Source organism: Cherax quadricarinatus, chromosome 63 (assembly GCF_038502225.1).
Source record: "Cherax quadricarinatus isolate ZL_2023a chromosome 63, ASM3850222v1, whole genome shotgun sequence".
Taxonomy (NCBI): domain Eukaryota; kingdom Metazoa; phylum Arthropoda; class Malacostraca; order Decapoda; family Parastacidae; genus Cherax; species Cherax quadricarinatus.
The window spans coordinates 3,122,875-3,140,028 of record NC_091354.1 but is presented as its reverse complement, the minus strand read 5'-3'; the positions used below and the strand labels follow the sequence as shown (position 1 = coordinate 3,140,028).

At 38.1% G+C, this 17,154-nt stretch overlaps 2 protein-coding genes across 10 annotated transcripts in view; one reads left to right on the top strand and one right to left on the bottom strand.

The window, feature by feature from the left end:
• Positions 1–10,798, top strand: part of Herc4 (HECT and RLD domain containing E3 ubiquitin ligase 4) — a 113,080-nt gene extending 102,282 nt beyond the window's left edge. For 5 of the 6 annotated variants that reach the window (XM_070098572.1, XM_070098571.1, XM_070098573.1 and 2 more), the window contains one exon: positions 1,388–10,798. In XM_070098572.1, the coding sequence (XP_069954673.1) occupies positions 1,388–1,549 (162 nt within the window). In that variant the 3' untranslated portion in view covers positions 1,550–10,798. The remainder of the gene's footprint in view (positions 1–1,387) is intronic. The other variant, XR_011393761.1, reaches the window with a different exon arrangement.
• Positions 10,799–12,472: 1,674 nt separating this feature from the next.
• LOC128698289 (WD repeat-containing protein 46) overlaps positions 12,473–17,154 on the bottom strand; it is a 34,463-nt gene continuing 29,781 nt past the window's right edge. For all 4 annotated transcript variants that reach the window (XM_070098578.1, XM_070098575.1, XM_070098576.1 and 1 more), the window contains exon 10: positions 12,473–13,080. In XM_070098578.1, coding sequence (XP_069954679.1) covers positions 12,796–13,080 — 285 coding nt within the window. In that variant the 3' untranslated portion in view covers positions 12,473–12,795. The remainder of the gene's footprint in view (positions 13,081–17,154) is intronic.

Genomic DNA, 17,154 nt, shown 5'->3' with positions numbered 1-17,154 from the left:
GCACCAGCGAGCATTGGACACAATACACACAACTGGAGAGGTGAAGCTGCTGCTATGTGAGCTAAATACTAAAAGGTGGTGGGACCACATATTTCTGTGGGTCCTGAGAGAGGGAGTAGAGGCACTATATGCATCTTGCAACAATTGTCAAAAAATCTAGTAACCCAGTCTTATCTAAGGTATACTGCCACCCCCTAGGATGCAACACCTACAACAGTCGACTTGCATACTGTTACCTATCTATGGCTGTGTGAACAAAGTAAAGAAACTTGCCCATGGTATGTATCTTAAACACCCAGTATGCACAAAGAAATACATCCAGTACAGTGGAACCCCGGATTTCGTCCTTAATCTGTTCCAGAAGGTTGGTCTAAATCCGAAACAGACAAAAACTGAAACAATATTTCCCATGAGAAATAATGTAAATACAATTAATTCTTTCCAGACACCCAAAAATATTAACAAAACATACATTCTTTAAAGAATAACTATAGTTTTACATACAGAAAACAATGAGAAAGAAATATAAATGACTAATGAAATGTAGAAATGAACATTTAATATCACACTTACCTTTATTGAAGACTCTTGTTGGGGTATGGACAGCGAGGAGGGGAGAGGGAGGAGGAGCAAAGATTATTGTTTGGAAGGGGAATCCCCCTCCATAAGGACATCAGGTATCAAAGCCCTGTCCAGGGATACTTCCCTTCTTTGTCTTTTACTGGCACTGGACCCCTATTACACTAAAAATTTGTCCAGAGAGCTCTGTTTCTTCAGGTTGGTCAGGGTGATATTTTTCATCAAAAGTTTGTACCTCATTCCACTTTGCACAAATATTCTTAATCACTGTTTGTGATCTCTGTTTCGTTAGCATATTTACCCCTTTCGCAACGTCAGCTTCCTTATTTCTACTTTCTTTGCCAGGATGGAACTGAGTGTTGATTTGGACTTGCCATACATCCTGGAGAGCTCAGCCACATGTATGCCACTTTCATATTTTTCTACAATCTCTTTCCTGAATTCTATAGTGTTTCTCACCTTCTTTACCAGGAACTTTCTTTGGGCCCATGATGGCTTATTTTGCAGTCACACTTAATAAACAAACACAAAAATCAATGGATTATTACAAAATGTTTCAGATGAATGCTCACTCAACCAGTGACAGAGCCAGACTGAGAAACGTACGCACGAGTGGCGGCATCCCAGGCAGGTACACGTGTCTGATACAGACGATTTCTGCGACTGGGTACATCCGGAGCAAAATTTCCCTGAAAAAAGTAGTTGAAATCCAAATCATATGGTATCTGGTGCTGATGAAATCCAGGGTTACACTGTAATTCCTTTGATTTTATAAACAAGTTTATTCATTTTTTGTTTTTTCTTGCAGGCTTTGAAGATGATTATACAGTCTACTGCAGATGATTCCTTCCTTCCAGTTGCCCATACATGTATTGGTCAGCTTGATCTGCCTAAATACAGTACAAAGGAAAAGCTAAGATACAAGCTGTTGCAAGCAATCCAACAGAGTGAAGGCTTTGGTCTTGTATAGCTCCAGACCCTTATTTTCATGTGTGTATTAAATTGAAAACTGTATTTGGACTGGTGAAAATAACAATATCCTGCTTCAACCTAGTAAAATATTTGAAATATACTCATAACTTTTCTTTTATAAATATAAATGGGTAATTAGACAACAAGTTGTATGCATTCATAAATTAAATGAATTTTTCTGCTTAGTATGAATTCAACTAAAGATTGATGTAAATATTTTGGAATAATTACATTTAATACAATTTAATCCACAACATATTAATTACATTTAAAAGGTGCTGTTGGAGCTTGAGCAAAGTAACATTTCTTGAGGAATTTAGGGAAATGAGTTAGCCAGACTTATTCTCCAAACTTCATTCAGCACAAGAGTTTATCTAGATTGAGCTCTTAGTATAATATTGTTTCTTGCTCTTAATATACTTGCTACACCATGTCATCCTGGCTCTGGTCTTTGTGTGTTGATGACTTGGCTATAGCTTATGCTTATATTAATGCTCAGCTGGTGGCTGCCTCATTACAGGAGGCTACTGACAGTGTTTCTTGTTGGGCCTTAACCCAGTAGCAAGATGACATTTCCTTCTGTATTGCCTGTTGTCACTAGTGGATCCTCTATTCAGACTTGCAAGACCACATAATTCCTAGTCCTAGTCTTCACTTGACATACATATGTGGGAATGTAATATGTTCATGTATAAAGTGGATCATAGAGGAAAGTTAATTCTTCTATGGATTTTGTCTTGTCTTTGGAAACCAAACATACCCAGCTGCTTCCTCCATTCCACTTGTAGTGTCTTAAGCTTAACTATGGGGACCAAGCATACCCTTCGGCCTCTCTAGCTTCCCTTTTGGGCTTAGTGGTTACTTTATGGTATTCTATCTCCATGCTGGATGCAATCCATCATCATGGTGGTTTGTGTATGAGTATGGGTGTGTGTGTGTGTCGGGGGGGGGGGTTGTATGTGGGGGAGGGTGCTTTCCTGTCAAGTGTTTGCTGCATCTAATGGTTCTTTATTACATGATTACCTTAATACCCAATTCCTTCATACTTCATGATCTCCATGATCCTACAATATATTTATTTCTCCTGAATGTTAACAAATCTGATGATTTATGTTGGTGTCCTTTCCTGTTGTGGCTCTCGAATTCCTGCATTCAGTATTTTGTATACACATTACTTTTCTGTGCCTCACTCTGACCGTTAACATGTCATACTATCTGGGAAATACATAAGAAAAGTCTGTTTCCACAGATGATTTCTCCTCGACAGCGCTAGGCTGTCTAAAAGGGTTCACAGCAATTTGTAGCAAATTCATCTGAGCCTAATGCAAAAGGTACAAGCATATCGACAAAATACTTTGGTTCTTTAAACTTAATAGCTTCAGATGTTAATAAGCAGAGTTTAAACTCAATTCTTGCTTTGATAGGGAGCCATTTCAGCTTCCTATCACAAACAGTTGCAAAAATCAATTGGAGATGGAAAATAAAAAACATGGATGAGGATCAAAGTGCTCTGTTAATGAAGATACTTTCTGACTGCATAGGATTTAAGAATATGGAAATTCCCAGATTGTTAAATCTGGTTGATATGCCAAGTAAATGATGATAAAGAATCCTAGTAAATACAGAGATCCTTCACTGATTCTACAAGCTGCAGGCTGACAGTACCACAATCAAAGAAACCAAAATCGCCAATCTGTATTCACTGAGATTACCTCTGATTATCAAGGTCTCTCACCCTCGTTTAGTTTTATGTTTTTATTTGTCCAAGTCCAAATATCAAGCAAAAGAGTTAGTTTTAGTTTAATATGTTTATTATGCACCCCATACCCATCCTGTGGGCGGTAGTCAAAAGATTACAGAGGTACATAATTGGTCCAGGGACTGGACTCCAAAGTTTTGATAGCTGAGCAAGTTACAAAGGTAATGAACTAGATCTGGTCATAATCATGACCAAGTTACAAAGGTAATGAGCTCTAGGTAGAGCTGGTCACACTCATGAATAATTGCAAAGGTAATGAATCATAAACACATTAATCATGAGAATTTACAAAGGTAATGAGCTCCAGGTAGAGCTGGTCAAAATCATGACAAGTTTCAAAGGTTATGAATGATAAACACGTTATCACATGATTACAATCATAGACAAATTACAGAGTAATGAGCAGTTAACAAACATAGCAGGGAATTCATCCATTGCCCCAACAACAGATGTTGCTAGGTGCCTGTCTCTCCTCGGTAGACAGCCATTGCAAACAGCAGCAGGTTGCCCCGGGATCTGCTGCTTGCACGAGCACCATCGACCCTCCCCAAGAGGTCCAAGAAGCCAGTGACTCCGTTAGCAGCCCGATGGAGAGCTCCCCTAGGGACATGTCACCGTCCTGGTGGACGCCAAGTTGATTGAAGATCCCAGGCCCTCGTGTGCACGGATGTTGAAGCTTGAGGAACTGAGTACACACTGCCTGTGGCACACCTGACAGCTGCCTCGCGGTCGAACTCCACGATGCTGTCCCTGTAGTGGAAGTTCCTGTGAGCCCGGCACTCCCTGCAGTGCCATCGCTGACATCGTGGGTTAGGGGAGAAGTACCCTCTACAGATGGGGTGGCGCTGGGAGTTGGGTGGGTGAGGCGGGGGAGACGGGCAGGGGCGAGGCGTTATGAGAGGGTCACTGTTTACTACACACGCCCTCCCCCTCCCCCCAGCGGAGAGGGGGGGAGGCGCTGACTGGTCCTGACTCGACAACACCAAATCCTCTGAAACTGCACAACACTTCAACTGTTTACGCTGAAACGATGCACTGGGATGTCCCGATCGCTGCCCTGGTATCTTCTCAAAGCATTCACACTGAGTTCTGTTAAGTAGGGACCTGGTCAGCCTCTTTGACCAGGAGCTATCCTTGAAAATCCCGCAGCTAGCCCGCTACACAACCTGCCGTGTCGGCCATGTTGAGCCCTGTCGCAAGCAAAAGAGAAGTAAAAGTTTTGCATTTTCCGCATTGAAAACCCAGATGTAAACCTATGTATCGTTGGCTTAAAAACTTAACATCTACCAAGGCAAGGTGAAGGAAAACATTCTTCAGTATTCACTGAATTGCTATCTTTCCAGGAGTGTGCTAGAATCACAATCAGATAACCCTCTGACTTGAACATCCCCACCCTTTATATAAAATGCAGGCACTCCTTTATGAGCTCCATTTCTCATATCCAGCTAACTGGTTTTCTTAAATCCTTTCATAAAAGTTTCCTTGCTCATACTCCAACAGCAGGTCCATTAAAAACTGTTTAACTCTATTTTAATTAGTGCAGGTACATGCAGCTAACTGCAACCACCAATAGGTTAGTGCACACACTTTTTTATTATTTTTTTATGATCACTGACATCACCACATGTTATCTGCAACTTTACCTTCTGTTTTTTTGAACTGGTTCTTTCTGCACCTCAGGTTCTAAGGTAATGGCTGCTTTATTAGCCTAGGCTTTAAGTTAGCATTGTGATCATAATTTAACAGCATCTTTCATTTATTTTGTAATCCTTTCCTCCTACTATATGCAAGAGGGAAGGAACATTACTTCCAAGATTTAGGTTAGTTTTTATTCAACTAGTTCACCAAATAAAACTTTGTTTCATAGCAGTTAATGCTTTATGAAGTTACTTTTTCCAGCCTTGATATATGGTGAAACATTGCACATAGATAATTGTAGTAGTATGTATGGTCTATCTTAATGAAGAATAACTCAGTGTTACTTACATTTTTATGTGATTTTTTATTTGTAGGCCAGATTTGCCTCCAAACCTGTATCACAACAAAATTAAGTAACCAAATCTAATGTCCATAGTTTAGTTCCATTGCTTTAGTACTTAAATATACTATTAAATACCTGTAACTTGTTACTGAGTACACTGTAATATATTGATCTTCAGCTTCATGGTGGAGTGTATAGCAAGTACAAAAAAATAATAAACATGTATAACAGTTTTTCTTTAATACTGTACGTATTAAAGATTTTTCATAAAAGGAGGGAGTATTTGCTTAATTTGCGTAAATTCAGTTCTTCACATAATTTGTACTTTAAAGCCCTTTAAATCTCAGCTGCAGTGCTTTCAGAATTTATTGAATATCTCTGTGCCTTCTGTCTTGGGCTAAAAACTAGAATGTTCAAAAAAAATTAGCTTCATTGTGTGTAAAGAAGTTTAAGGAAATGATTACATAACTTAAGCAGTGCATCGCATGGATCTGCTGCCTGGGAAGCTGTTTTCTATGTAGATCTATTGCTGCCTGGGAAGTTGTTTTCCATATAGATCTATTGCTGCCTGAAAGTTATTTTCCATGTAGATGTATTGCCTGGAAAACTGTTTTCCACATACTTATGAAGTTTGTTACAAAGAAACTTAAATTACAGGCTATAGTGGGAGGAGGGGGGGGGGAGTAGCTAAATTCCAACAGGCAGCAGTTAAGGGTTGGTTTAAACTGGTAGATTTAAGACTCCAGCAAAACAGACTAAAAGTACCAGTTACCATATCAGATAATTTGTAATTTTAGCATGAGGAAAGAATGTACATGAATAAATAAATTATGCCCAAAGATGTTAGCAGTGCAAGATTATTTATCTACTGATTATTCCACTGGTAAATATTGTCACTTGATATACTTATAATTTATTAAACTTAAAATATTGTGCTCTTCATTTCTAGTGATTTTGAAAGTTTTAGAAGTTACAGTGACTAATAATAGACTATTGGCATTTTTTTTTTATTGAACCAGCTAAGCTTTGTGCCTTCATTATCAGTACTGTTTGTCAAGGAGTTATCCAGTATATATGTATACATAGATACTCATATTGTTGGGTGCCATTTCAGAAAGTGAAATATAATTCACAGTAACTTAGATTAGAAATTAATATAAATTGAATTTAGGTTCCTTGCCAATTAGTAATACATGTACTTATAATAGTAGGAACTGTTACACAAATGTCTGTTGTAGCCGAAACTAGTTAGTTGTATTATGAACCCCTTATCTATCCAGTGGGTGGTAGTCACATTATGGATCCAAGAACTGGGTACCAACAGTGTTAGTTAAGCTAATAGTGAACTGCAGTATTTACAGATTTGATTTGGCAACAATAGTTGTGGGTTTTTTACACAATGAATCCAGTTAAATAACTATTACAATTAAAAGACTATTGAATGAATGAATGATTAATGTATCTTTTCTTAGTCACCCTACCTTAGTGGAAAACTACCAGTGTAGTTAAAGAAAATTACACTGATACACGTGCAATATCAGTCATACACTAGTTGAAGAGACTGACAAAAGTGATCTGTTAAAAAAGTTGCAATGGCCATGTTAGGCAATTGTTTAAAGATTTTTCTTGTTTTAATAACATTATGAATGAAATGTGCACATTTCTTAATTTTTTTTCATTCAATAATTCATGTTTTGTTGCATCTACATCAGCTAGTGATGCAAACTCTGAAGTACTTGTACTAGTGTTGTTGCAGACAATCATTGCTCTTCCTGTCTGTTAAAATAAAAGATGAATTGATTGGTGTCAGTCTTGCTCTCTCAGGTCTACGAATCTCAGTTGAAGTTCTTTCTGCATTAGTCTTCAGACTAGTAAATAGAGCAAAGCAGTAATAATCCCTCCTTGATGGCATGTGTATTTTCCCAACTTATCAATTCTGTCATATATTTGAAAGCCAGTGTGTTAATCTACAGAAAATTTACTTTTTACAGTTATTTTTACCATACCTTTGCCTGATTTCTGATGCAATTAGGATTTCAAGATTAGACACATGGACACATTTGAGTGCAAGGATTATATGAATAATTCAGTTTAAAGGGTTGAAGCCAAATTATTAGTGGAGTCCATTATTATTATTATTATTATTATTATTATTATTATTACTATTATTACTATTTATTATTATAATAAAAATGTTAAACCCACTAGGGTCTTGTTTAGTCCAGTCTCTTAGTTACCAATGTTCCACAGCAGTGGTACTAGCGAAAGGACCAGTCCATGCTATGTGCAGTCCTAGGTAGTAGGTTGGTAGATAGCAACCACCCAGGGAGGTATTACCATCCTGCCTAGTGTGAAACAGAAACCTGTAATAGTTTTACATGATGGTAGGATTGCTGGTGTCTCTTTTAGTCTCATAAACATGCAAAATTTCAGGTACATCTTGCTACTTCTACTTAGTTAAGTCACACTACATATGCATGTACAAGCCTATATATACACACCCCTCTGGGTTTTCTTCTATTTTCTTACTAGTTCTTGTTTATTTCCTCTTATCTCCTTGGGAAAGTGGAACAGAATTCTTCCTCCTGAAGCCATGCGTGTTGTAAGAGGCGACTAAAATGCCAGGAGCAAGGGGCTTGTAACCCCTTCTCCTGTATACATTACTAAAGTTAAAAAGAGAAACTTTTGTTTTTCTTTTTGGGTCACCCTGCCTCAGTGGGATATGGCAGGTTTGATAAAAAAAAAAACTGAGCAGTACTTTCTTGCACTATATTTTCCTTTTAATACTTATACTGCATTTTGTACTTTTTTGTTTAACATCCTGGCTGTCTCCCACCGAGGCAGAGAGACCTGAAAAAGAAATACTTTTTCTTTAAGTAATTTATACAAAAGGGGTTACTAGCCCCTTGCTTCCAGCACTTTCGTTGCCTCTTATGACACGAATAGCTTATAGAAAAATTCTTCACTACCCCCATGGAGATATTTCGTATATACCAGCCCTAAATTACCTATGTCTCAATTTGGTTGTATTACAATTTGATGCTTTCCAAATTTCACTTCCCACTGGATTTCTCAAGGCTATTCATGATATTCGATGCCACTGATGGGATAAGTGTGCAGGAGATGCTTTTGTACTTGATCATGCTCTGTTAAAATAGCTGCACCACATTTTGAAGGTAAGTAAATTTAAAAAGATATTAAGATAAAATTTATGTACATTTTTTTTTTTTTTCAACAAGTCGGCCGTCTCCCACCGAGGCAGGGTGACCCAAAAAAAGAAAGAAAATCCCCAAAAAGAAAATACTTTCATCATCATTCAACACTTTCACCACACTCACACATTATCACTGTTTTTGCAGAGGTGCCCAGAATACAACAGTTTAAAAGCATATACGTATAAAGATACACAACATATCCCTCCAAACTGCCAATATCCCAAACCCCTCCTTTAAAGTGCAGGCATTGTACTTCCCATTTCCAGGACTCAAGTCTGACTATATGAAAATAACCGGTTTCCCTGAATCCCTTCACTAAATATTACCCTGCTCACACTCCAACAGATCGTCAGGTCCCAAGTATCATTCGTCTCCATTCACTCCTATCTAACACGCTCATGCACGCTTGCTGGAAGTCCAAGCCCCTTGCCCACAAAACCTCCTTTACCCCCTCTTTCCAACCCTTTCGAGGATGACCCCTACCCCTCCTTCCTTTCCCTATAGATTTATATGCTTTCCATGTCATTCTACTTTGATCCATTCTCTCTAAATGACCAAACCACCTCAACAACCCCTCTTCTGCCCTCTGATTAATGCTTTTATTAACTCCACACCTTCTCCTAATTTCCACACTCTGAATTTTCTGCATAATATTTACACCACACATTGCCCTTAGACAGGACATCTCCACTGCCTCCAACCGTCTCCTCGCTGCTGCATTTACCACCCAAGCTTCACATCCATATAAGAGTATTGGTACTACTATACTTTCATACATTCCCTTCTTTGCCTCCATAGATAACGTTTTTTGACTCCACATATACCTCAATGCACCACTCACCTTTTTTCCTTCATCAGTTCTATGATTAACCTCATCCTTCATAAACCCATCCGCCGACACGTCAACTCCCAAGTATCTGAAAACATTCACTTCTTCCATACTCCTCCTCCCCAATTTGATATCCAATTTTTCTTTATCTAAATCATTGATACCCTCATCACCTTACTCTTTTCTATGTTCACTTTCAACTTTCTACCTTTACACACATTCTCAAACTCATTAACTAACCTTTGCAATTTTTCTTTAGAATCTCCCATAAGCACAGTATCATCAACAAAAAGTAACTGTGTCAGTTCCCATTTTGAATTTGATTCCCCATAATTTAATCCCACCCCTCTCCCGAGCACCCTAGCATTTACTTCTTTTACAACCCCATCTATAAATATATTAAACAACCATGGTGACATTACACATCCCTGTCTAAGACCTACTTTTACCGGGAAGTATTCTCCCTCTCTTCTACATACCCTAACCTGAGCCTCACTATCCTCATAAAAGCTCTTTACAGCATTTAGTAACTTACCACCTATTCCATATACTTGCAACATCTGCCACATTGCTCCTCTATCCACTCTATCATATGCCTTTTCTAAATCCATAAATGCAATAAGAACTTCCCTACCTTTATCTAAATACTGTTCACATATATGCTTCAATGTAAACATATAATAACTAAAATGTCATTGTATCTGCTAGGGTGTTAGTCCCAATGTACAACATTTGCATGTACTGGACCTCGTAATGTAAGTATAGCATGTCCCTTATGCAGCACTGAATGACTCACGAGTTTGGCACACCTTTGTGAACATGGTATATGCTGTAAAAGATTTTACTGTATAGTACTGTATCTCTGATCTTTACATCCAAAATGCCAAGCACGTCCAGACAAGACACACACGCACTTCAGACGGCTGAAGATTTAAGATGTATTTCTTGTGGTTTTTATATGTATTTTTTTAAATTTTGTAAATATTTGATTCATTATGGTATATTAAAAAATGGCATTCACATCCATTTCTTTGCAGGTTGTAATAAGGAAATACTATTACAAAGAAGATAGGCAATTATTTAATATAGCCTCTAACAAAATTGTCAAATTTTTATTTTATCATCTGTTACTATTTGATTTTACTTTTGCATCAAATCAAAACCAGCATCTTGTTAACATTATATGGCCCATATAAATATAGCACTTTTTTAATATCTTTTTAACTATTGTTAATTATTTTTTTATTAATAGTTTTCAAATGGTTTTTTGTGTAATTGATGTAGATGTAGCTTTTCATGCAACTACAAATAAGTGTACCATAGGTAATTTTTTTTTTATGTTGCCTTAATTTTTAATAGAATAATGATAATTTGGTAAGTTTTTAACTGCTGTGTATAGAAGATGTAATTTGTTAACAAGGAGCAAATGTGAGATAGTTACAGAAATAAATTTGATAATTAAAGACCGTTTGAATATCTTTAAGCTAGAATAGCTGTGATTTTGAAACGTGTATAGCCTTCTAACTAAAGTAGTGATTGGCAGTGTTAAGGTTACATTTAGTTAATATAATTTAAACAATAAACCAACCAATGTAAATTGCTTCTGGTAAGCTATTCCATGTATTTATCATGATTATTAAAGGGTTCTTGATTCAAGGAATTAGAACTTCTGTGGATGAAACCTAATTCCTTCCTTTCCTAAGGTGCTGTATAACCCCTGCAGGTTCAGCACTTCCCAATGAAAATTCTACCAGCATATCTTAAGAAGGTTGCTGGAACAACACTAAAGGTTTTCAAAAGTATGTTCATCACCTCTTAAAGTCCTTGATCAACCAAGTTGTGATGTTAGTGTAGGTCTGTTGGATGCTAGCAGAAGTGCAGTGCCTGTAATCTGGAGTGAGAATATTAGCAGTGTTGAACTGTAGTATCTTCATACCTCTGGCAGACAGTGATGGTGAACATATTCCTACTTTAAAGGTCACCTTGCCTTAATGGGAGACAGCTAGTGTTTTAAAAATAAGCCCAGTGTACATATAACCAGAAGTCTGTCATCTTCACCCACAAGACTGAAGATGACATTAGCAAATGGTTGAAAAAAATATTAATGTTGATGCAAAGTTTGTGTAATAAATCAGTTGCTACCAAAAAAGTCAGAGGGAGTCCATGTCAAAGGTGGAGCATTAAGCAAGGAGGGAAGGTAAAGTAAGGGCGTTAGTGGTGACAGTGTCAGAGAAAAAAGAAAGACACGACAGTCCAATAGAATAATGACAAACTGAAATTGGAACTAGACAATTCTCACAGAGTGGAACAGGGTGCCTCTCCACGAGATACCCATGAGCAAGACAGGTGTGCCTGATGTGAAGCCGAGAGTGTAGTCTCTCAATCTCGGCATCAATGACAAGAAAGCCAGAAACCTAAACTTGGTTTAATAGAATGTAATTTGTTATCAGTCTTATAGGACCAACCTTGTTGCCAACAGTTGCAAAGGTGGTAAGATTATTATAATCAAAAAAAAGAAGCGCTAAGCCACAAGGACTATACAGCAAAGGTGGTAAGAGATTACAGCAGTAGTCGGAGAATGGGATACCTCTATATGAAACTCGGAGGTCATGTACTGCTGACTCTACAGCAGAGTCTGCCTGCTCATTGCCCTTAACATCAATATGACTAGGGACCCAACAAAAAACAATTTCTTTGTGTTTGCTAGAGATGCAGCAAACCAAAATTTTATACGAAGAATTAGATAAGGCGAATCAAATTTTTTAACAGCTTCCAAAGCAAAGCAGTAAAGGAGTCTGAGACTACTCCAAATGCTGAGGTAGGCATAGATGCAATATGGATAATTGCAAAGAGAATTGCATACAATTCAACTGTAAAAATGCTAGCCAAGTCTAATAAATGACCTCGCACTACTGTCCGGGAACACTGCTGCAAACCCAACACCGTCAGAGGATTTAGAAAATCGGTGTACACTGACATGAGAATGAAACTGGAGTTAGTAGGTTAAGCTTCGATCATTCCCTGCTAATAACACGACTCATGCCCCTGCTCTAATCTGGGGGTTAGCTAAACGACTCTTTCAGGTTTAATGCTTAATTTGATTATATTATTAATCTGAGGGTAAAAGAAAAATTGAGTTCAAGAACAAATTTTATTACAAAATGATTATAACAATGTACCCCTCTCAGGTTTAGCATTTTTATTATGTGCACTCCTTATGGTAGGTGCATCAATCCCACTGAGGGGTTGATCCAAGGAACTGAAGTTATCCTTCCCGTCCTTGAACTGAACTTGAATGCCTCCCATTTTCCCAGGTGCCATGTGACTTCTGTGGATTTATCACTTTCCATGGTTAAGGTTAAAAATAATTTTACCTGATTAAAGATAAAAATGATATGCACATCTCATTTTAAGAATTCACTATATTTTTAAGACATACTCCAGAAAAAATGATCAATATTTAACTTTTTTTCTTTGGTTTAAAACGATCAAGAATTTCTACTGGCTTGGACTTTTCCTTTTTGTTTTTCTTATCCTCTTCCATAAATTGATCTCGCTGAAGAATTGCTGCCTGAAGGAATTCTCTCTGTTTATCCTCCTTTACTTTTTGCTTGCGTTTGAACTTTTGTGCAGAGCCACTTTTGCCTTTCATTCGGTAACGGGGAGTGAAGTCAATTTTTGGCTTGCGAATATGTAGCAGAGAAATCTTGGCATCCAGCTTCTCCTGCAATCTGGGTGTATCAACCTATGGAAAGAATAACTTTAAAAACATGAACAAGGCAGACTATTGAGAGATTTCTACCATAAAATATCATGGCCACAATTTTTTTTTTTTAACAAGTTGGCCGTCTCCCACCGAGGCAGGGTGACCCAAAATGAAAGAAAATCCCCAAAAAGAAAATACTTCCATCATCATTCAACACTTTCACCTCACTCATACATAATCACTGTTTTTGCAGAGGTGCCCAGAACACAACAGTTTAGAAGCATATACATATAAAGATACACAACATATCCCTCCAAACTGCCAATATCCCAAACCCCTTCTTTAAAGTGCAGGCATTGTACTTCCCATTTCCAGTACTCGAGTCCGGCTATATAAAAATAACCAGTTTCCCTGAATCCCTTCACTAAATATTACCCTGCTCACGTTCCAACAGCTTGTCAGGTCCCAAATACCATTCGTCTCCATTCACTCCTATCTAACACGCTGGAAGTCCAAGCCCCTCGCCCACAAAACCTCCTTTACCTCCTCTCTCCAACCTTTTCGAGGACGACCCCTACCCCACCTTCCTTCCCCTACAGATTTATATGCTCTCCATGTCATTCTACTTTGATCCCCACTCTCTAAATGACCAAACCACCTCAACAACCCCTCTTCAGCCCTCTAATACTTTTATTAACTCCACACCTTCTCCTAATTTCCACATTCCGAATTCTCTGCATAATATTTACACCACACACTGCCCTTAGACAGGACATCTCCACCGCCTGCTCACTGCAGCATTTACAACCCAAGCTTCACACCCATATAAACGTGTTGGTACCACTATACAGTACTTTCATACATTCCCTTCTTTGCCTCCATAGATAATGTTTTTTGTCTCCACATATACCTCAACGCACCACTCACCTTTTTTCCCCTCATCAATTCTATGATTAACCTCATCCTTCATAAATTCATCTGCCGACATGTCAACTCCCAAGTATCTGAAAACATTCACTTCTTCCATACTCCTCCTCCCCAATTTGATATCCAATTTTTCTTTATCTAAATCATTTGATACTCTCATCACCTTACTCTTTTCTATGTTCACTTTCAACTTTCTACCTTTACACACATTCCCAAACTCATCCACTAACCTTTGCAATTTTTCTTTAGAATCTCCCATAAGCACAGTATCATCAGCAAAAAGTAACTGTGTCAATTCCCATTTTGAATTTGATTCCCCAAAATTTAATCCCAACAATCTCCCGAACACCCTGGCATTTACTTCCTTTACAACCCCATCTACAAATATATTAAACAACCATGGTGACATTACACATCCCTGTCTAAGACCTACTTTTACTGGGAAGTAGTCTCCCTCTCTTCTACACACCCTAACCTGAGCCTCACTATCCTCATAAAAACTCTTTACAGCATTTAATAACTTACCACCTATTCCATATACTTGCAACATCTGCCACATTGCTCCTCTATCCACTCCATCATATGCCTTTTCTAAATCCATAAATGCAATAAAAACTTCCCTACCTTTATCTAAATACTGTTCACATATATGCTTCAATGTAAACACTTGATCTACACATCCCCTACCCACTCTGAAACCTCCTTGCTCATCCGCCCGCAATCCTACATTCTGTCTTACCTCTAATTCTTTCAATTATAACCCTACCGTACACTTTTCCTGGTATACTCAGTAAACTTATTAGTCTATAATTTTTACAGTCTCTTTTGTCCCCTTTCCCTTTATATAAAGGGACTATACATGCTCTCTGCCAATCTCTAGGTACCTTCCCCTCTTTCATATATTTATTAAACAAAAGTACCAACCACTCCAACACTATATCCCCCCTGCTTTTAACATTTCTGTCATGATCCCATCAGTTCCAGCTGCTTTACCCCCTTTCATTCTACGTAATGCCTCACGTACCTCCCCCATACTTACATTCTGCTCTTCTTCACTCCTAAAAGATGGTATACCTCCCTGACCAGTGCATGAAATTACTGCCTCTCTTTCTTCCTTAACATTTAAAAGTTCCTCAAAATATTCTCGCCATCTACCTAATACCTCCATCTCCCCATCTACTAACTCCCCTACTCTGTTTTTAACTGACAAATCCATACTTTCCCTAGGCTTTCTTAACTTGTTTAACTCACTCCAAAATTTTTTCTTATTTTCATTAAAATTTCTTGACAGTGCCTCTCCCATTCTATCATCTGCTCTCCTTTTGCACTCTCACCACTCTCTTTACCTTTCTTTTACTTTCCATATACTCTGCTCTTCTTATAACACTTCTGCTTTGTAAAAACCTCTCATAAGATACCTTTTTCTCTTTTACTTCATCATTCCACCAATCACTCCTCTTTCCTCCTGCCCCCACCCTCCTATAACCACAAACTTCTGCCCCACATTCTAATACTGCATTTTTAAAACTATTCCAACCCTCTTCAACCCCCCCACTACTCATCTTTGCACTAGCCCACCTTTCTGCCAATAGTCGCTTATATCTCACCCGAACTTCCTCCTCCCTTAGTTTATATATATATATATATATACAAGCACACACACACATATATATATATACACACACAAACAAGTTAAGAAAGCCTAGGGAAAATATGGATTTGTCAGTTAAAAACAGAGTAGGGGAGTTAGTAGATGGGGAGATGGAGGTATTGGGTAGATGGCGAGAATATTTTGAGGAACTTTTAAATGTTAAGGAAGAAACAGAGGCAGTAATTTCATGCACTGGTCAGGGAGGTATACCATCTTTTAGAAGTGAAGAAGAGCAGAATGTAAGTGTGGGGGAGGTACGTGAGGCATTACGTAAAATGAAAGGGGGTAAAGCAGCTGGAACTGATGGGATCATGACAGAAATGTTAAAAGCAGGGGGGGATATAGTGTTGGAGTGGTTGGTACTTTTGTTTAATAAATGTATGAAAGAGGGGAAGGTACCTAGGGATTGGCAGAGAGCATGTATAGTCCCTTTATATAAAGGGAAAGGGGACAAAAGAGACTGTAAAAATTATAGAGGAATAAGCTTACTGAGTATACCAGGAAAAGTGTACGGTAGGGTTATAATTGAAAGAATTAGAGGTAAGACAGAATGTAGGATTGCGGATGAGCAAGGAGGTTTTAGAGTGGGTAGGGGATGTGTAGATCAGGTGTTTACATTGAAGCATATATGTGAACAGTATTTAGATAAAGATAGGGAAGTTTTTATTGCATTTATGGATTTAGAAAAGGCATATGATAGAGTGGATAGAGGAGCAATGTGGCAGATGTTGCAAGTATATGGAATAGGTGGTAAGTTATTAAATGCTGTAAAGAGTTTTTATGAGGATAGTGAGGCTCAGGTTAGGGTGTGTAGAAGAGAGGGAGACTATTTCCCGGTAAAAGTAGGTCTTAGACAGGGATGTGTAATGTCACCATGGTTGTTTAATATATTTATAGATGGGGTTGTTAAGGAAGTAAATGCTAGGGTGTTTGGGAGAGGGGTGGGATTAAATTATGGGGAATCAAATTCAAAATGGGAATTGACACAGTTACTTTTTGCTGATGATACTGTGCTTATGGGAGATTCTAAAGAAAAATTGCAAAGGTTAGTGGATGAGTTTGGGAATGTGTGTAAAGGTAGAAAGTTGAAAGTGAACATAGAAAAGAGTAAGGTGATGAGGGTGTCAAATGATTTAGATAAAGAAAAATTGGATATCAAATTGGGGAGGAGGAGTATGGAAGAAGTGAATGTTTTCAGATACTTGGGAGTTGACGTGTCGGCGGATGGATTTATGAAGGATGAGGTTAATCATAGAATTGATGAGGGAAAAAAGGTGAGTGGTGCGTTGAGGTATATGTGGAGTCAAAAAACGTTATCTATGGAGGCAAAGAAGGGAATGTATGAAAGTATAGTAGTACCAACACTCTTATATGGGTGTGAAGCTTGGGTGGTAAATGCAGCAGCGAGGAGATGGTTGGAGGCAGTGGAGATGTCCTGTTTAAGGGCAATGTGTGGTGTAAATATTATGCAGAAAATTCGGAGTGTGGAAATTAGGAGAAGGTGTGGAGTTAATAAAAGTATTAGTCAGAGGGCA